The 18,713-nt window shown below is 41.4% G+C and overlaps 2 protein-coding genes across 2 annotated transcripts; both read left to right on the top strand.

The window, feature by feature from the left end:
- The first annotated feature begins 9,263 nt into the window (after window positions 1-9,263).
- LOC129761519 (uncharacterized) lies at window positions 9,264-9,932 on the top strand. Its single transcript, XM_055759244.1, has one exon. It carries the CDS (start codon window positions 9,264-9,266, stop codon window positions 9,930-9,932), a length of 669 nt encoding a protein of 222 aa, XP_055615219.1.
- A 151-nt stretch (window positions 9,933-10,083) lies between these two features.
- On the top strand, window positions 10,084-14,625 carry LOC129761518 (uncharacterized). Its single transcript, XM_055759243.1, has one exon. It carries the CDS (start codon window positions 10,084-10,086, stop codon window positions 14,623-14,625), a length of 4,542 nt encoding a protein of 1,513 aa, XP_055615218.1.
- Window positions 14,626-18,713: the final 4,088 nt, after the last annotated feature.

The following is an 18,713-nucleotide window of genomic DNA, read 5'->3' as shown; positions in this document are numbered from 1 at the left end:
AAATAATCGCCGTCGAAAAAATAATCCGTTATCCGTTATGTTCGTAAAAAATCATTGACAATTTCGGGACACGAACCAGCACGGGTGATGAAGTTAATCCGTTAAAATTCATAGAGACTTGGTTTGAAACATAAATTATTATACGTCGTTTCAAGATCAGGGGTAGCATTCCGCATTTCGAAACGAGTAACTCGGTTCGAGTGAATTTAAACTCGATTCGAATTGAATTTAGTATTGTGTATCTTTTTCGAGTTAATATTTTCAGTGTACTAGATTTCGAGCGAAATGTGTCTCGAAGAGAAATGTCAAATTTGTGTGTTCGTGAACAAAACACGATTAGCTGCACGTAAACAAAGTGCACGGTTATTGCAAAAACCAATGCCGGGAAACAAATTCAATTTGAAATTATTTAACCATTGTGATTAGAAAAAAAAAGGAATGTTTTTAACAATAGCGATAGTGAAATAGAGGTCACGTTTATTCCTCAGAGGCAGGAACTGAGGAATTACAATAACCCTATATCGCTAAGTGAAAATTAGTGAGTTTGTCTTTTTTACGTTTTCGATATAAATGACAATAATTATTCTTTCGTTTGAAGGTTTCGGCAGTATTTGAGGCTTAGCCGAGAGGCTTTCCAAAGTATTTCGGATACAACCGTGTTCAAACCAACTTTCAGAAGATCTGGTATTCCTGCAGCTTTCAAATTAGCGGCCGCTTTGAACCTTCTGGCCAGTGAGTTGTACCAAATTAATTTAGGAATTTTTTTTACATGGTATGGCTCAACCAACAGTATTCAATTAAATGATCAAATTAGATACAACATCATTTAATTGAAATATACATATACATCACATATCACATATCATATACATATACATCACTGAACTTAATTTATTTCATTCCGAAAATGCATTCTTTAAACTGTCCCATAATTGCATCAGGGGTTTCGGGCGAGATCCGAATGTTCCTTTATGAACTTCGTCAAATGTTTCATTTGAGAAATGTGAATGCTTTTGGTATTTCTTTGTGTTTTCATAGTGCTAAAATAATAAGCGATTAATTATGCAACATACTAAAAGTATTGTATTTCACGGATTTCGTGCCAACTCGACCAGATGTTGGCATGACCCTCTCAAATTGAATGAAACCTTGTGGCCGTGAAGTATACCTAATTAAGCAACTTGACATACTTGGTTTTCCGAAAATTTATCTTGGAACATATGGGAGGGCTATATATTTTTGACCATTTTTTATAACATTTTTTTACTCGAAAATGGTAAGTCCTACAAAAATGTGATCTATGGAAGAGTTTTATGAAAACAATTTAATTTTTAGAACAAAATACTGAAAAATAGTTTTTGAAATTCTACACTGAAAAAATTTGATCACAAAAGCTAAAAGTCCATTTTCTCAAAAATTTTCTCAAATTTTGAACAAAAACCTTTTTTAATATTTTATTGAAATTAAGTTCATTACTGGCTGGCTTTAAACAAAAAGAGGTCTTTATTTCAAATAATAAATAATAAAACTTTTGACATTTTGACGTAGGACTACGTCTAACCGGAAGAAATGGAAATCTAGGCACTGAACAAGTAGGAAAAAATGCAAGATTTGGAACGCTTATAACTCGAGCATTTCTCAATAGATCGCAAAGGTTTTTGCATCAATTGATAGGAAATATATCTACGCATCTATCATAACGAATAACATTTCATTTTTCTTGAGATAAATAATTGAATAATTGTGAAATATCAAGCATTGTCAAAATGCACTATGTGCCCATTTTTGATTGGTCCATTTTGTGCTCCTCAAATCGTACCGGCCAAAACGGGCAACCAGAGTAGCAGCGAAATAGAATGAAGCACGATTGGAAAGGAAAAAGAAAAAAATGAACGAAACATTGGTCGCAGTCTCACACATGCGTAATTCTCTACCAGCCAGTCAGCTTAAAAATCCCCGCTCCGCTGCCGTAACGATCATTCTCATTCAAGCCGTACACCACATCGTTTCGCATCAGAACACATCAACAAACCAACCCAAGCAGCCATGTCTGGACATGGTAAAGGAGGAAAATGAAGGGAAAGGCAAAATCCCGCTCGAACCGTGTTGATCTGGAGTTCCCCGCAAGGGCAGCTAGGCCGAGCGCGTTAGTACCAGTGCACCAGTCCACCTAGCCGGCGATATATAGTTTCGGCCGCCGAAGTGATCGAGTTAGCTGGCAAAGCTGCTCACGACGATAAGAAAACCCGCATTCGGAACAGAACACATTCGGTTCGGTGGACATCAAGACAACAGGCAGTTGCAGCGAGTGGCGAGTGGCAAACGCAATCGCAAAACGGCTTCAGGTAGCAGAAGAAAAAAGTTTGTTCTTTATACAAACTGCTTTGATGGCAAATCCAGAACAAGGCGGCATCGAGGGCGTTCGAAATGATTTTTTTGAAAACCACGAGTACTAAGTTTTCTAAATTGGAACCATTCCATAAAACAAGGCCCTTTTCAGGGCCATTAAACCTCCCAAAAAAGAGTTTAGGAAATACAGTTCAATGCTTTCTAAAACATTATCTAAAATAATAATAAAACACAAATAGATTTTTTCATAATTTATTTGCCAGGATATGATGAGTATGTGAATTTGGCAGTTGTTCTGAGCTTATTGATTTTCACCAACTCTTAAATTGCTTCTAGATTGAAAGTACAGTAATTTACACTTATCTCAACATTTAGCTAATTGGACGGACCTGTAATGCGACATATTTAGTTGGACATTTTTGTAAACATAGAGTTCGGGGTCCAAATTATGACCCCACATTGAAAGTCGACACTGTACCACTGTCATCGCAAATGTTCAATTACAGGTTAAAATTACCTCCAATCCGATACTGAGTGGTGGTAATGCGACGTGCCATTGAATGTAATTTACTGTAAAATATGTCACAAGCTGCATGGGAAGAAATTTTCCAACTGTGAAAGCTGTGGCGAGTGGCAAATGCAATCGCTAAACAGAAAGGTTTAGCCGAACAAGATGGGGATATCGAGTGATAACAAAACAATAAACTCTTTAGATTGAAAATAATTTTGTGATCCTGAAAAGGACCCTTTTTAGCCTGCATGTGAATCCAACGAGCGAACAAATCGTAATGAATGTATTTTTTGCCATCGCTCCCTTTTAACGCCCATTCGTTCGTCTCGTTGGACTCGCCCCTCTGGCTGAGTCTGCCGATTTGTCTCTATCCTGTGAGTGTGTACCGCTTGAGAATAAAACACGCGGCCCCCAAAAAAATATCTTATTTTCTTTCAAACCGTAAACCCGTGTGGTTGTACGGCATCGGCATCGTGGACGTAACAAAGGAGGACAAGTTAAGGGAAAGGCAAAGTCTCACTCGAACCGTGCAGGTCTCCAGTTCCCTGTTGGTCGCATTCACTGATTGCTCCGCAAGGGTAACTAGGCCGAACGGATTGGTCCCGGAGCACCAGTATACCTAACAGCGATTATAGAGCTTCGGCCGTCGGAGTACTCGAGTTGGCTTGCAAAGCTGCTCACGACAATCAGAAAACCCGCATCAAGAACAGAGCAGCTTCGGTTCGGCGCTCATCAAGGCAACAATTAGTTTCAGTGAGTGGCAAAGTGTTTCTCCGGCACGTCGCATTAAATGTAATTTACTGAACAACATGTCACAAGCTGGATGGGAAGAAATTTTCCAACTGTGAAAGCTGTGGCGAGTGGCAAACGCAATAGCTAAACAGGAAGGTTTAACCGAACAAGATGGGAATATCGAGTGATAACAAAAACACAACACCAAAGGTTCTTTTCAGAATCATCAACATATTCATTAAGAGTAAACAGTAAACTAATCCATTTTTCAGGTAGATAGGTAGGTATTCACGTAGGAGAAGAAAATAAAACAATATATTTAAAATATATATTTAACAAAAGCTGTCCCCTTTGTATAGTCCTACGTCACTCCGGTTATGTCCACGACATTACCCACCCGTCTTTTTTTGACATTAAATTAATTTTCATTCATCTAATCTTATAACATGTACATGTTAACTTTTATTCTAAGAGATCCAATCATCACATATTTCCTATTTTTTTGACGTAGGACTACGTCTAACCGGAGTATATGCGGGGTAAAATGAAAACCTAAACACAGAACATGCAGGAAAAAATGAAAGATTCCGAATGCTTATAACTCGAACATTTCTTACTGGATCGGAAAGATATTTGCATCAATTGAAAGGGAATATTTCTACGCTTCTATCGCAATTAATAAAATGTTATTTTTCATTAGATAAACAATTGAATAACTGTAAAATGTTAAGCGTTATCTAAACGGCATAACTGCCTCATTTTGATTGGCCCGATCTACGATTTCCCTAACACAGCCATCAAACCCAAGCAGCCTTGGGTAAATCAGTATTGCAAATACATGAAAGTCGGAGGTATTTTTGTTCCGACTGAAATGTGTTTCCCTAAAACAGACTTTAAATCCAAGGAGCGTGTGGGGAAATTGGCATTCCAAATACATGTAAGTCGGGGGCATTTTTGGTCCGACTGAAATGTGTTTCCCTAACACAGAGTTCTAATCCATGTAGCGTGGGGAAATCAACATTGCAAATATATGAAAGTCGGGGGTATTTTTGTTCCGACTGAAATGTGTTTCCCCAACACAGACTTCAGAACCAAAGTGTCTGAGGAAATTGGCATTGTAAATTCATGCAAGTCAGTGGCATTTTTGTTCCGACTGAAATGTGTTTGCTTAACACAAACTTCAAAACCAAAATGTCTGGGGAAATCGGCTCTGCAAATAAATGCAAGTTTCGATTACCTTTGTGCAAACTAGAATATGTTTCCTTAACACGGTCTCCTAAACTTAGACACCTGGGAAAATCGTGCAGACACTAGAGACGAATGAACTTTCAAGTTTAAATTCTTTATAGTATAAAAAGTAGAAGTTGAAGTTTTTGATTCATGCAAGTCGGGGGTATCTCTGCACCCGCATTTTTTTGCACTCCGCAAAGTGTTTTCCTAGCACGGATTACAAAAGCGGGTACGAACACAACGCTTTGGCTCGGTTATTCATTATTGTATTGAAGGATATACCTTCATATTCTCCGCTCATTGAATTTCTACGCATACCATTTGATGATTAGGCAAAATGTTGTTAACCATTTGCTGCGATAACGCCTATTCATTAAACAATATGCGTTCAACATACATGTCAAAATCGGAACTGAGTGCCTGAAGTTCATATAATCAAACGAATTCGCGGTTCGATAAGTACGTACACTTGAGAGATGCAAACTTCAGAAGCAAATGTAAAATAAAATAATCGTTTGAAAATTCTCCCGTTCACAAATTTTGTTCTAGGCATCATACCAACCGTAAAAGGACTGTCATTAAATTTACTATCACAATGCATGAATTGACCTTACATGACATTTCACAATCTTTTTACCCACAAATCAAATATATTGAATTCAATTGAATTCGGGAATTGTTTCATTCTATCAAAAATTTAATCAATACAAACAAATGTTTGATAAGCTAAGGTAGTCCCACGTCAACCTTGCGGTTATATCATAGATATAACCCACCCATTTTTTTCTTTTTATCTAACATTTTGAACATTTTGGGTTCATCTACTGAATTTGGAAACCTTTTTCCTGTGATTTTATTTTCAGCTACAGGAATGAAGCAATGACATTTTTGTCATTTTGCTTACGTTTTCTAGTTTACAATTTTTTTTTGTAGTATATTTCAAATGGGCGAATAGTTGCTTGCGAATTATTCCAGTGACAACCCTGTGCCGCATTTTGAATTATGGATGAATAATTCTCTGAAAAATCACAAATTACTATTATTTCTCCTTTCGTCAAAGATTCTTTTTTATTTCGCAAAAAAAAACAGATTGCTGTTTGTATATAAAGTCATGCTCTATGAGTTTGTCTACTTTATCAACGAAATACGGCACAAATTCATCGATTGGTTTTAAAATCATTTCCAAATTACAACGGTCTGTGGTTAGCCATTGTTGAAAAACGATTTCTTTTTTTCCGCTTTTCTCTAATAGAAGAGTTGTTTCTTCATGAATTGATGTTTTGGAAACACAATCCTTAAAAGCACGAAGATGGCAATCTGTCGTCCGTTTCGGAACACTGCATAACATTTTCCCATGACTACTGAATGCGAAATCGTTCTCAATCTGTTATCCATTGATTTTTCATTTTCATGAATGATACATACACAAACATTGTGGGTTCCTGTACTATCAAGAAATATACAGCGCCTCGATCTCAACTGGTCTAACTTACGGTTACACTTGGGGTTGTTAATACCAGCACTGCATTTGTAATCGTTGCAAATCCTGGAGATAACGGTTTGACTCTTGTTGCTAAACAATGTCACACTTCTCTTCGTTGAATTATGTTGATAACGCAGGAACAAAATAATGCTATTTCTTTGCCGCCACTTTACATTCGCTTCCGGTCACGACTGGTAATTTTCAAACAACTGCGGAGCCATTTTATTCATCCTTCAGGTAACATTCCATTTCTTATTATCATATTATCTACAGTGACTCTTAATAGATACCTAAATCTACAACATCTATTCGATACCTGACCGACCGATCGAGATTTTTGGCAGATGGCTATTGCTTGACAGCTGTTGTTACTCTCTGAATTGAAACATTTTGTAATTGACTACAAAAACAAGCTGAAAACTGTACATTAACACCCAAGGACCACCATTAAATCCATCTCTATTTGTTATTGATTTTTTCTACAACGGTACACAAAAAATAGAAAATTTTCGAGAAAAAATCTTGAATAAGTTTTTGTTAGAAAAACTTATTTGCCTTGAATATGCACAAATTGCGATGTATGGGAGAGTTGTAGGGCACATATTTTATCTACAATCATTGTTTTCTGAAAATTCAACTATTTTCCTCAAACTCTTCCATAGATCATTTTTTTTAGGATTTTCGAGTTAAAAAACTTATGAAATGTTAGTCTAGATAAATTTTCGGAAAACTAAGTATGCCAAGTTGTCTTATTAGGTAAGGTCTTCACGCCCAGAAAGTTTCATTAGGTTCTGAGAGGGTCATGCCAATCCCATAGACGAGTTGGCGCGAAATCGGTCATTTATACTCACGTATTGGACCAATAGCCCTTTAAACCAAAGGAAATGCAATTGAAATCTTGTTGATGTATTAGTATTTCCGAAAAATAGCTTCTGAATCGAAAAATTCGTTGCGTAATCAATAGATCTTCTTAGATATATATATATATATATATATATATATATATATATATATATATATATATATATATATATATATATATATATATATATATATATATATATATATATATATATATATATATATATATATATATATATATATATATATATATATATATATATATTCGATTCCCGTTCTGGTCGGGGGAATTTTTCGTCAAAGAAATTTCCTCCGACTTGCACTGTGATCACGCGTATTCTAGAGCTTGCCACTCAGAATGCATTCAAGGCGTGTTATTTGGCATAGAAATCTCAACTAAGTACTAATAAAAATGACGCAAGTAATACTACGTTGAGACGGCGAAGTTCCTCTAGGAACGTTAGTGCCATTGAAGAAGAAGAAGAAGAAAATGTTAATATAGTGGTCCACCCCGCTCTCTAAAGGGGGGCTGCCATACAAATGAAACACAAATTTCTGCATTACTCGAAACCAAATGAAACCAAATTAGGCATATGAAGGTTGTAGGGTGCAATAAATGTTTCTATGGTGGTTAGACTCTTCACCCCTCTCTCTAAGGGGGAGCTAGCATACAAATGGAAGACAAATTTCAGCATAATTCGAAAACTAATCAAGCAAATGGAGCCATATTTGTCTTGCGAATGTTTTAGGGGACACGAAACGTTTCCATGGTGAATAGACACTCCTCCTCTCCCTCTGACGGGGGGGGGGGCGTACTGCCATACAAACTAAACATACTTTTTTGCATAATTCAAGAACTAATCAAGCAAACTGAACCGAATTTGGGATGTGGAGGTTTTAGGGGGCAATAAACATTTCTAAAGTGGTTCAACACTCCTCTCACCTTTCTTAAATGGGGAGTGGGGGTGTTGCCATAGAAATGAAACAGAAATTTCTGCATGATTCGAGAGCTAATCAAGCAAATGGAACCAAATTAAGCCTATGGAGATTCAAGAGTACAATAAATGTTTCTATGGTGGTTAAACACCCCTCTCTAAGGGGGGCTGCCACACAAATGGAACATAAATTACAGGGAGCCTCTTTATTCTATCATATTTTCTGTATAACACATTTGTTCGATCACACCGTTCGACAGCAAACTTCCGTGCAACGAACAGACGATGATGAAGAAAAATATTATTAATACGATGATGACAACAATGAGTACAACACCAAAACAACATAAAATGAAATGTAACTTGAAATGAAATGTAAAAATAATACATACACAACCCTATTCACACACGCTAACATTACATTTAACAGCAACACTGGCAACACACCCATGAATGTCAAACCAAACTACACGAATACACACACTCATACACGTGACACAGAAAACACACAACACATGTAAGAAAAGAAGTAGGTTTTTTCTACTGACGTTCGTGTCGGTTTTTCCTACCGAATAGAAGCAAGTTGAAATTACATCAGTGCAGACGTTTTTTTTTATTTGCGCTTCCGAAACAATTATTTCGTTTTCCACCGTCTACATCATTTTGTTTCGTCGGCCGTATCACCTACCAGTTGGGACCCATCGTGGGACGCGGACAACGCCAGCTTCGGAGCGTACATGGTCCTTCGAACCGGATGAGCGAGCATTTTAAGAGAACCGATCGGATTTCATCATCAACGCCGTTTTTTCGTGCACGAGGTAGGAAAGTAAAAATTGATTGCCGAGGAAGCCATCTTGTTTCGGTTTACTACGAACTGACGCCCATCGAGACATAACCTTCATTGGAGACAATAAAAGGATTGTTCGTCACGTGCCGAGTTGTGCTGCGGAAAAACTTGGCCTCGCTAGAAACACGGTTTGTCGGTACGAGGACATTCTGAAGAAAACACGCCAAGGTCACGTAAGCCGTTTTGCTATTTTTTTTACTAACCTGGAGTAATAAATTCGCCATTACTAACCAGTGACAAGTTTCAGCCATTCTTTTTCACGTGCTTAAATAACGAAGTAGATTGCGTAGGAGTTTTCGAACGCTTTACATAACGATGACGAAAGCAGCGGAATTTAAAAAGCATTTTGCGATTTACCGTCAATCCCACGAGTTTATCGCTAGAATGAAGAAATTTGTGGGTGAATACGAAGCTGATTCGCAGCGTGCTCAAATTTCTGGTCGTTTAGATGCGCTTAATACGACTTTTGATCGATTTCGCGATAGTCTTTGTATTCTGGAACTCTTATCGGAAGGAAAGGAAGATGAACCCATGGATTTCGTTCAGGAAATGGGAGATTTTGAGGAAGATTATTTCACGCTGAAAGGATTTCTTGAGAATCAGCTGAAGCCGAAGGAATTCGTTCATGAAAATAGGTCATCGGAATCGCGAATTTTGAAGCTGCCGGACATTAAGCTTCCGGAATTCAGCGGAAATATTTTGAAATGGTTTTCCTTTTACGACACGTTCGAATCGTTGGTCCATAACAATCACGATCTGTCGGACGTCCAGAAATTTTATTATTTAAAGTCGACTTTGCGTGGAGAGGCGTTTAATTTAATCGAAAAGATTTCTGTAACAAGCGACTCAATGGCATTGAAACTCAGTGGCATTGAAAGTAATCACGGATCGGTACCAGAACAAGAACGTGTTGATTCGAAACCACATCGAGTCGCTGTTCCTGGTCGAGAAGGTGAAGAAGGAGTGTCCACGACTGCTAACTAGACTGCTAGGAGATTTCGAAAACAATTTGGGAATTCTCGAGAAACTTGGAGAGAAAGTTGACGGATGGAGTTCATTGCTAGTGTATATGATCACATCGCGACTTGATCAGGCCACATACCGAGAATGGCAACGTATTTCGGAAAAGAAGAGGATGCCTACATACGATGAGTTAGTTGAATTCTTGAGAAATTACATCATGGAGCTAGATGCACTGTATGTAGATCGGCCTACACAGGAAACAAAATCAGTTCCACAGAATGCTGCTGCAACAACGTCGAGTTCCCGGACGCAGTGTCCTGTTTGCGGAAAGGCTCATCGGTTGTACTATTGTGAACAATTCAAGCACATGTCACTTGACCAACGCACTTCGCTTGTGTCGAACATCGGAAGCGCCAACTGCCTGTTTGGGCAGCACTCGTCCGCCAGCTGCAAGTACGGATCCTGTCGTGAATGTGGAGCCAATCACCACACACTGTTGCACAATCCCACCGTTGAAACGCCACACGTTTCCCACAAGCAACCGTTCACTACCTCAAACGTCGTCGTTAAAATCGATCAGCCCGCCTACGATCGTAGTCCTCTTCTCGATTCAATCCACTCTATCGTCTCAGCCAATGCACACTCGGTTATATCTCGTCCTGACCACTCTCCTCCCGCTCAAGTTTTTCTCGCAACCGCCGTCGTTAAGGTGTTTGGTCCCAAGGGAAATTCTTTCCTTGCTCGTGTTCTTCTCGATAATGCTTCGCAACCCAATCTCAAGACTGAGAGATTTCGTCGTTTGATCGCATCGCGCAAGTCGCCACAAACCCTGGAAATCGCTGGAGTAGGCGGTGAAGTGAACACAGTAGCTAATTTCTCAACAGTTGCCACCGTTGCCTCGAGGTTCAACAACTTCCGTGTTCCACTCGAGTTCGTAGTGATGGAGAAGGTGACCAATGACCTGCCAACTTGGACCGTCGACACTTCTGACTGGGTCATTCCGGATAATATTCGTTTAGCCGATCCATCGTTCGCCACCAGGGGTCCAATCGACATCGTCATCGGGGCGCAGGTGTTCTTCGAGCTTCTTCGCAGAGGACATTTCAAGATTGCAGAGGAAAAGCCGATTCTACAGAACTCGGTATTCGGATGGCTGGTCTCGGGCCGGCATTCTGAAAGAGATTCCGCCACAGGAACTGTATCAAGCTGTCACGTGACAACGCTAAACGAACTGGACCAACGAGTGAGCCGATTTTGGGAACTGGAAACCTGTCATTCACCATCGATCTGGTCAACCGAAGAAAAACTGTGCGAGGAGAATTTCGTAGCCAATGTTCGTCGTAATTCAACCGGACGCTACGTCGTTTCGCTTCCCAAAAATGCTGAACTCGTCGGTCAACTTGGGAACTCGCTTTCGATTGCCACTCGTCGCTTCCTCTGCCTGGAAAAACGGTTCCAGCATAATCCAGAACTCTTCCACCAATACAAGGCCTTCATGGACGAGTACCTCGCTCTAGGACACATGAAGTTGGTTAGTTCTGTCGAGGATAATCCAGGACGTCACTTCTATTTGCCACATCATGCCGTTCTCAAGCCGGACAGCACCACCACAAACCTGCGAGTGGTTTTCGACGGCTCGTGCAAAACCACTTCGGGTTTTAGCCTCAACGACCTGCTGTTGAAAGGCCCGACCATACAAGACGACATGATTTCAACCATTCTCCGCTTTCGAACCAAAGCTGTAGTTATAACAGCGGACATCACAAAGATGTACCGTCAAATTTGGGTGACGGAAGACGACCAGTCATTACAGCAGATTCTCTGGCGCGAATCTCCATCGCAGCCAATTCGCACATATCAACTCACTACCGTTACTTACGGAACTACGACCGCACCGTTCTTGGCCACACGTTGCTTAAAGCAACTAGCAGACGACGAAGCAGCAAATTACCCGGCAGCCGCTCCTGTGGTTAGGAAGGGATTTTACGTAGACGATTTAATGTACGGGTTCGATTCACTGGATGAAGCTATAGTCGCATCGAAGGAAACTTCAGAGATGCTGAGTTCTGCTGGTTTTCCACTTCGCAAATGGTCATCCAATGAGTCAGTAGTCATCGAACAATTTCCAATTGAGTTTCGCGAGCAATCTCCGGTGCTTGAGCTCGACCCGTCAGCCCCAATCAAGGCACTCGGCTTGTTATGGAAACCCAAATCCGACGAACTTCTTTTCAAGATTCCGGAGTGGCCTAATGATCCCGTCTCGACCAAGCGCAGCATACTGTCACACATGTGCAGTCTCTTCGACCCTCTTGGCCTACTTGGCCCCGTCATCGTCTCCGCCAAGATCCTGATATCGGTACTTTGGCAAAGCAACTTCGGCTGGGATGATCCTCTTCCGCAGGAGTACCACCAGCGTTGGACAGAGATTGCTGGACAGCTCTCCAGTCTGCAGCAACTTTCAATTCCACGTTTCGTTTTAAAGGACAAACCGATCGCCATTCATCTAATTGGTTTCGCAGACGCTTCACTGCATGCTTACGGTGCATGTGTGTATTTTCGTACCGTTTCGTCGTCCGGTAGTATCACAGTACAGCTGATGGCTGCCAAGTCTCGAATTGCGCCTTCGGAAAGACGCAGGCCATCCCTTGCACGTCTGGAACTATGTGCAGCTGTGCTATTGGCAAATTTGCAGCAGAAAGTTCTAAACGCAGTAGAGATCAAGTGTCCGTGTTTTTTGTGGTCTGATTCGACTATCACGCTGCATTGGATCGATGGCTCTCCATCATCCTGGAATATATTCGTTGCCAACCGGGTGGCAGAGATTCAACAGCTCACGGAATCTGCTACTTGGCTCCACGTTCGCACCGAAGATAATCCCGCTGACTACATTTCGCGTGGTCTAACTCCAGTTGCAATCCTCGACAATTATCTGTGGTGGCACGGCCCACAGTGGCTTTCTCAACCGTTCACAGAGTGGCCAAAAACAGCGCATTCATGGCGAAAGCAGTCTCCTCCCGAATCGGACCTGGAACGCAGGAAGGCCCCACTACTTTCGGCCATGAGTAGCATCGAGAGGGACAATTGGCTCTCTGATTGTTTCGAGAGCTACGATTCACTCCACAAAGTTCTTCGCGTATTAGTATATTGTCGTCGATACGCCACCATCTGCAGAGCCAAGAAGGCGGGTACTTTCCCACCGTACAGTGCTATAACTCCCGCGGAAATTCGACATGTTGAATTAGCACTCATTGTTCTTATGCAACAAGAGCAGTTCCCGGATGAATATAGACGATTGCAGAACAAGACCCCGATCAGCAACAAATCTCCTCTTCGCTATCTTCGTCCAGTCATGTTCGAAGGCGAAAAAATCATCCGAGTTGGTGGACGATTAAAAAACGCCCCGATTCCATTTGACCGCAAGCATCCAATTCTTCTCCCAAAAAATCACCGTTTCACCGATCTCGTTTTCCTTGATGCCCACGAAGCCACTCTCCACGCTGGACCTTCATATTTGTTAGCAGCAGTTCGTCGTCGCTTTTGGCCAATCGACGGCCGTAATAAGGCACGTTCCACGGTGCATCAGTGCATAGTCTGCTTCCGAAATAGACCCACATTCGCTCAACAGGCTATGGCAGACCTGCCGGCAGTTCGTGTGACTCCATCACGCCCGTTTGCCAACATCGGAGTGGACTTCATGGGACCTGTCTACATCAAACCTCCTCGCAAACATGATCCGGTCAAGGCGTACATCTGCGTGTTCATCTGCATGGTAACCAAGGCTGTCCACTTGGAATTGGTCATGAGCCTAACTACAGACGCCTTCATCGCAGCGCTGATCCGGTTCTGCTCCAGACGTGGCTACCCGCTCAACATTTACTGCGACAACGCCACTAACTTTGTCGGCGCCAACCGAGCGTTGCAGGAACTCCGAGTGCTATTTCGCACTCAGCAGCACCAGATGGAAGTCGCAGGATACGCAACCCGTCAAGGAATCACATTCCACTTTATTCCACCACGTTCGCCCTCGTTCGGTGGGCTTTGGGAAGCCTGTGTGAAGTCAGCGAAAAACCACCTCAACCGTGTGACGATCGACATCCTTCTCACACAAGAAGAGATGACAACCATCATTATTCAAATCGAGGCTTGCCTCAATTCACGCCCTCTTACCCCAATTTCCAATGATCCCTCTGACCTTGAGCCACTCACTCCTGGCCACTTCCTAATCGGCAGTCCTTTACAAGCCGTACCCGAACCAGACCTTACCAAACTACCTTCCAATCGCCTGTCCCGCTGGCAGAACATGCAGCGTAACTTACAATCTTTCTGGTCCCGGTGGTATCTCGAGTACCTTCCTGCACTGCAAAGGGTTCAGAGATGGCCGGGACCCTCTCCGAATCTTTCCGTAGGAGACATGGTACTGGTGCAGGAAGACAACCACCCGCCTACGCAGTGGCCGATCGCTCGAGTCGTCAAAACGATAGCTGGTGATGACAAGCGTGTCCGAGTTGCCGACGTTCTGATGGGGGACAACAAAATCTACCGCCGCTCGATCCGCAAAATGTGCCCGCTCCCACAGTGCGTTGATCCTAGCACCCCCACAGAATCCGAGTGCAAGCCTCCCGCTCGTCAGTGCTCTCCGAACCTTGCTCCCACTATCGCAGCATCTCCAGCCAAGCCTGTTCCAGACGATTGTTCGTACCAAGCAGACGAGTAAACGGCAGTAATCCGGCAGCCGCAACGGAGGGATCGAAAATGCAGCAATTGGATTACGAGAAAGCTTCGATGGACCGGAGACAACGCGAGCCAGTCGGAATGTTGCTTCTTGAAATTTACATTTCAAGGGGGGCGGCATGTTCGATCACACCGTTCGACAGCAAACTTCCGTGCAACGAACAGACGATGATGAAGAAAAATATTATTAATACGATGATAACAACAATGAGTACAACACCAAAACAACATAAAATGAAATGTAACTTAAAATGAAATGTAAAAATAATACATACACAACCCTATTCACACACGCTAACATTACATTTAACAGCAACACTGGCAACACACCCATGAATGTCAAACCAAACTACACGAATACACACACTCATACACGTGACACAGAAAACACACAACACATGTAAGAAAAGAAGTAGGTTTTTTCTACTGACGTTCGTGTCGGTTTTTCCTACCGAATAGAAGCAAGTTGAAATTACATCAGTGCAGACGTTTTTTTTATTTGCGCTTCCGAAACAATTATTTCGTTTTCCACCGTCTACATCATTTTGTTTCGTCGGCCGTATCACCTACCAGTTGGGACCCATCGTGGGACGCGGACAACGCCAGCTTCGGAGCGTACAACATTAATTCCATGTAACGGAGAAACATGTTATTTGCAAGTGGTTGAAAAATCTTGATCGAGAATTTTGTCTGAAAATAATCTGATATTATAATGATGAGTTTCGGTAGAAATACTAGGAAGTTTATAGTTAAAGGTAAATTCAACGGGGTTGATAAGAAGATCAATCAATGAACAGTTCTGCGATTGGACCCATGAACTTGCTCATAGTAAGAAAACGTGAATGTTTGAAGGTATTGATAACAAAAAACAAATGTTGGGCGGGACGAAGTTTGCCGGGTCAGCTAGTATCGTATATAATACGAAAAAAATGGGTGGGTTATATCTATGATATAACCGCAAGGTTGACGTGGGACTACCTTAGCTTATCAAACATTTGTTTGTATTGATTAAATTTTTGATAGAATGAAACAATTCCCGAATTCAATTGAATTCAATTTGATTTGTGGGTAAAAAGATTGTGAAATGTCATGTAAAGTCAATTCATGCATTGTGATAGTAAATTTAATGACAGTCCTTTTACGGTTGATATGATGCCTAGAACAAAATTTGTGAACGGGAGAATTTTCAAACGATTATTTTATTTTACATTTGCTTCTGAAGTTTGCATCTCTCAAGTGTACGTACTTATCGAACCGCGAATTCGTTTGATTATATGAACTTCAGGCACTCAGTGAACGCATATTGTTTAATGAATAGGCGTTATCGCAGCAAATGGTTAACAACATTTTGCCTAATCATCAAATGGTATACGTAGAAATTCAATGAGCGGAGAATATGAAGGTATATCCTTCAATACAATAATGAATAACCGAGCCAAAGCGTTGTGTTCGTACCCGCTTTTGTAATCCGTGCTAGGAAAACACTTTGCGGAGTGCAAAAAAAATGCGGGTGCAGAGATACCCCCGACTTGCATGAATCAAAAACATCAACTTCTACTTTTTATACTATAAAGAATTTAAACTTGAAAGTTCATTCGTCTCTAAAGTCTGCACGATTTCCCAGGTGTCTAAGTTTAGGAGACCGTGTTAAGGAAACATATTCTAGTTTGCACAAAGGTAATCGAAGCTTGCATTTATTTGCAGAGCCGATTTCCCCAGACATTTTGGTTTTGAAGTTTGTGTGAGGCAAACACATTTCAGTCGGAACAAAAATGCCACTGACTTGCATGAATTTACAATGCCAATTTCCTCAGACACTTTGGTTCTGAAGTCTGTGTTGGGGAAACACATTTCAGTCGGAACAAAAATTCCCCCGACTTTCATATATTTGAAATGTTGATTTCCCCACACTACATGGATTTGAACTCTGTGTTAGGGAAACACATTTCAGTCGGACCAAAAATGCCCCCGACTTACATGTATTTGGAATGCCAATTTCCCCACACGCTCCTTGGATTTAAAGTCTGTTTTAGGGAAACACATTTCAGTCGGAACAAAAATACCTCCGACTTTCATGTATTTGCAATGCTGATTTACCCAAGGCTGCTTGGGTTTGATGGCTGTGTTAGGGAAATCGTAGATCGGGCCAATCAAAATGAGGCAGTTATGCCGTTTAGATAACGCTTAACATTTTACAGTTATTCAATTGTTTATCTGATGAAAAATAACATTTTATTAATTGCGATAGAAGCGTAGAAATATTCCCTTTCAATTGATGCAAACATCTTTCCGATCCAGTAAGAAATGTTCGAGTTATAAGCATTCGGAATCTTTCATTTTTTCCTGCATGTTCTATGTTTAGGTTTTCATTTTACCCCGCATATACTCCGGTTAGACGTAGTCCCACGTCAACAAATTGTTTTAGTTTAAAATATTTAAAAATGCAAAAACAAAATACTTTTGTGCCTTAGCGTACACTTCGTCGTTGATAATAATTTTTTTTCTTGCACAATGCATCTGATAACCAGATCTCGAATACCGATGAAATATCTAAGAAAAACAACCTCGAGTCAAAATTGACAATCTTCAAGCAAAAAACCGTCAAATTTGAATAATGTGTTAGCTTACTCCGTAACCATTTCGCTGACAAATTGAACGCTTCGAGTCTACCCTACCAAACCACAGCTCCGGCAGGAGACACTATCCTGCCGGTGTGATCCGATATTTGTGAGTGCACACGCAAACGCAATAAAAACCAAACGAGGCACAACTCTTCGAAACCTATATCCGGACCTTGGATGGATTTGTTGTGGCAGCAGGGGGATGATGAGAAAAAAAACCTGCGGTCGGCATTATTTCTAGTTGAACGCGCGCGCGCCCCGCTTCCATTTCTTCTGTTTTCAAGAGCAGAAATCAACCCGAACCGCCTCCGCTGGCCTGTGACAACAAGAAACAGCGGAACCTGGCTTTTACGGGGACAGCCGATCGATGTGGATGATTTCATTCAGTTCTTGAGCCGCACTCACTTGCCGATTTTTTTCCTTGGTTCGTATTTTGCTGTTTCCTTGAAGCGTACGGAGGCCGTGCATTATCGTCTCGAGTTACGGAGCATTGAGCAAGCAGAAAAGGTTCAGGAGAATGACACGTTTTTTTCTTGGTTATTTCGCCGCTTCCTTACGCCGGAATGTCCTTACCACCTCCGCACGTTCAATACGCCCTCGAGGGGCCGAAAAGAGGAAGTCAGAACAGGATCCTTCTTCGCCGTTTGCCTTTTGTCGTTATTGTTTGTTTATATGCGATTTCGGATTTCAAGTGCGGTATGCATATTAAAACCACTTAAGGAGGAGACAACATCCTTCTTCGGGTAGGTTCCTCGAATTTCGTGTCCAAACGGAGAGCCCACTCCGCTTGTGCTGCGTTGTGTTGTGCATTGAATGATTCCTATTTTCGGAAAAGTTGTTGTTCTTGTTAATTGTCCCGGACGCGAGAGCTCGAAAATGTTTTAGAGGGTGTTTTACCAGGAAGGCGGCTCCGAACAGTGCCTGCGTCCCCGGGGAGTCTTATTAGCGCATGTGATAAATGACCAAGCGCCATATGTGGACAGATGAGGCATATGTCCGAACGCAGGCGCCACTTCTCGGAAGAAATGCATGTTCCGTTTGAGCTTGTAGCAATGTTTAGCCAACAAATTGTCACTTCTAGACAAGACACAAAGACACGAGCCAGCACCGGTGGTGAACCAATTTGGTGCAGTGATTTATTGTTCTCTGGGCTCAAGTTCACTAATTCGATGGAAAATTACTATTGCTCATTTTCCATCGAATTAGTGAATTCAACAAAAAAATAACTAGCGATGCATTACACTTTGTAATTCACCCTTGCATGCTGTACAACAATTCCACGCATTACGTTTTTTCTCCTTTATTTGGTTGCCAGGACTTCACTGAGACCACCACAAATTCCTCCTCCCAAAAGAACAGAATACAAACGGAAATGTTCAGAAAATTGAGAACCCATTCAAAAGTGCATTTCCGCGCAACTCAGATCTAAATTAAAAACCTGCCTCGCATG

The sequence above is a fragment of the Toxorhynchites rutilus genome, chromosome 1, assembly GCF_029784135.1.
Source record: "Toxorhynchites rutilus septentrionalis strain SRP chromosome 1, ASM2978413v1, whole genome shotgun sequence".
Classification (NCBI taxonomy): Eukaryota; Metazoa; Arthropoda; class Insecta; order Diptera; family Culicidae; genus Toxorhynchites; species Toxorhynchites rutilus.
Note: the sequence above shows the minus strand (reverse complement) of the source record. Positions and strands in the feature narration are given on the sequence as shown.

Bases quoted from the DNA above. Each gene is read 5' to 3' on its own strand.
- LOC129761518 (XM_055759243.1), top strand. From the start codon at position 10,084: ATGCCTACATACGATGAGTTAGTTGAATTCTTGAGAAATTACATCATG.
- LOC129761519 (XM_055759244.1), top strand. From the start codon at position 9,264: ATGACGAAAGCAGCGGAATTTAAAAAGCATTTTGCGATTTACCGTCAA.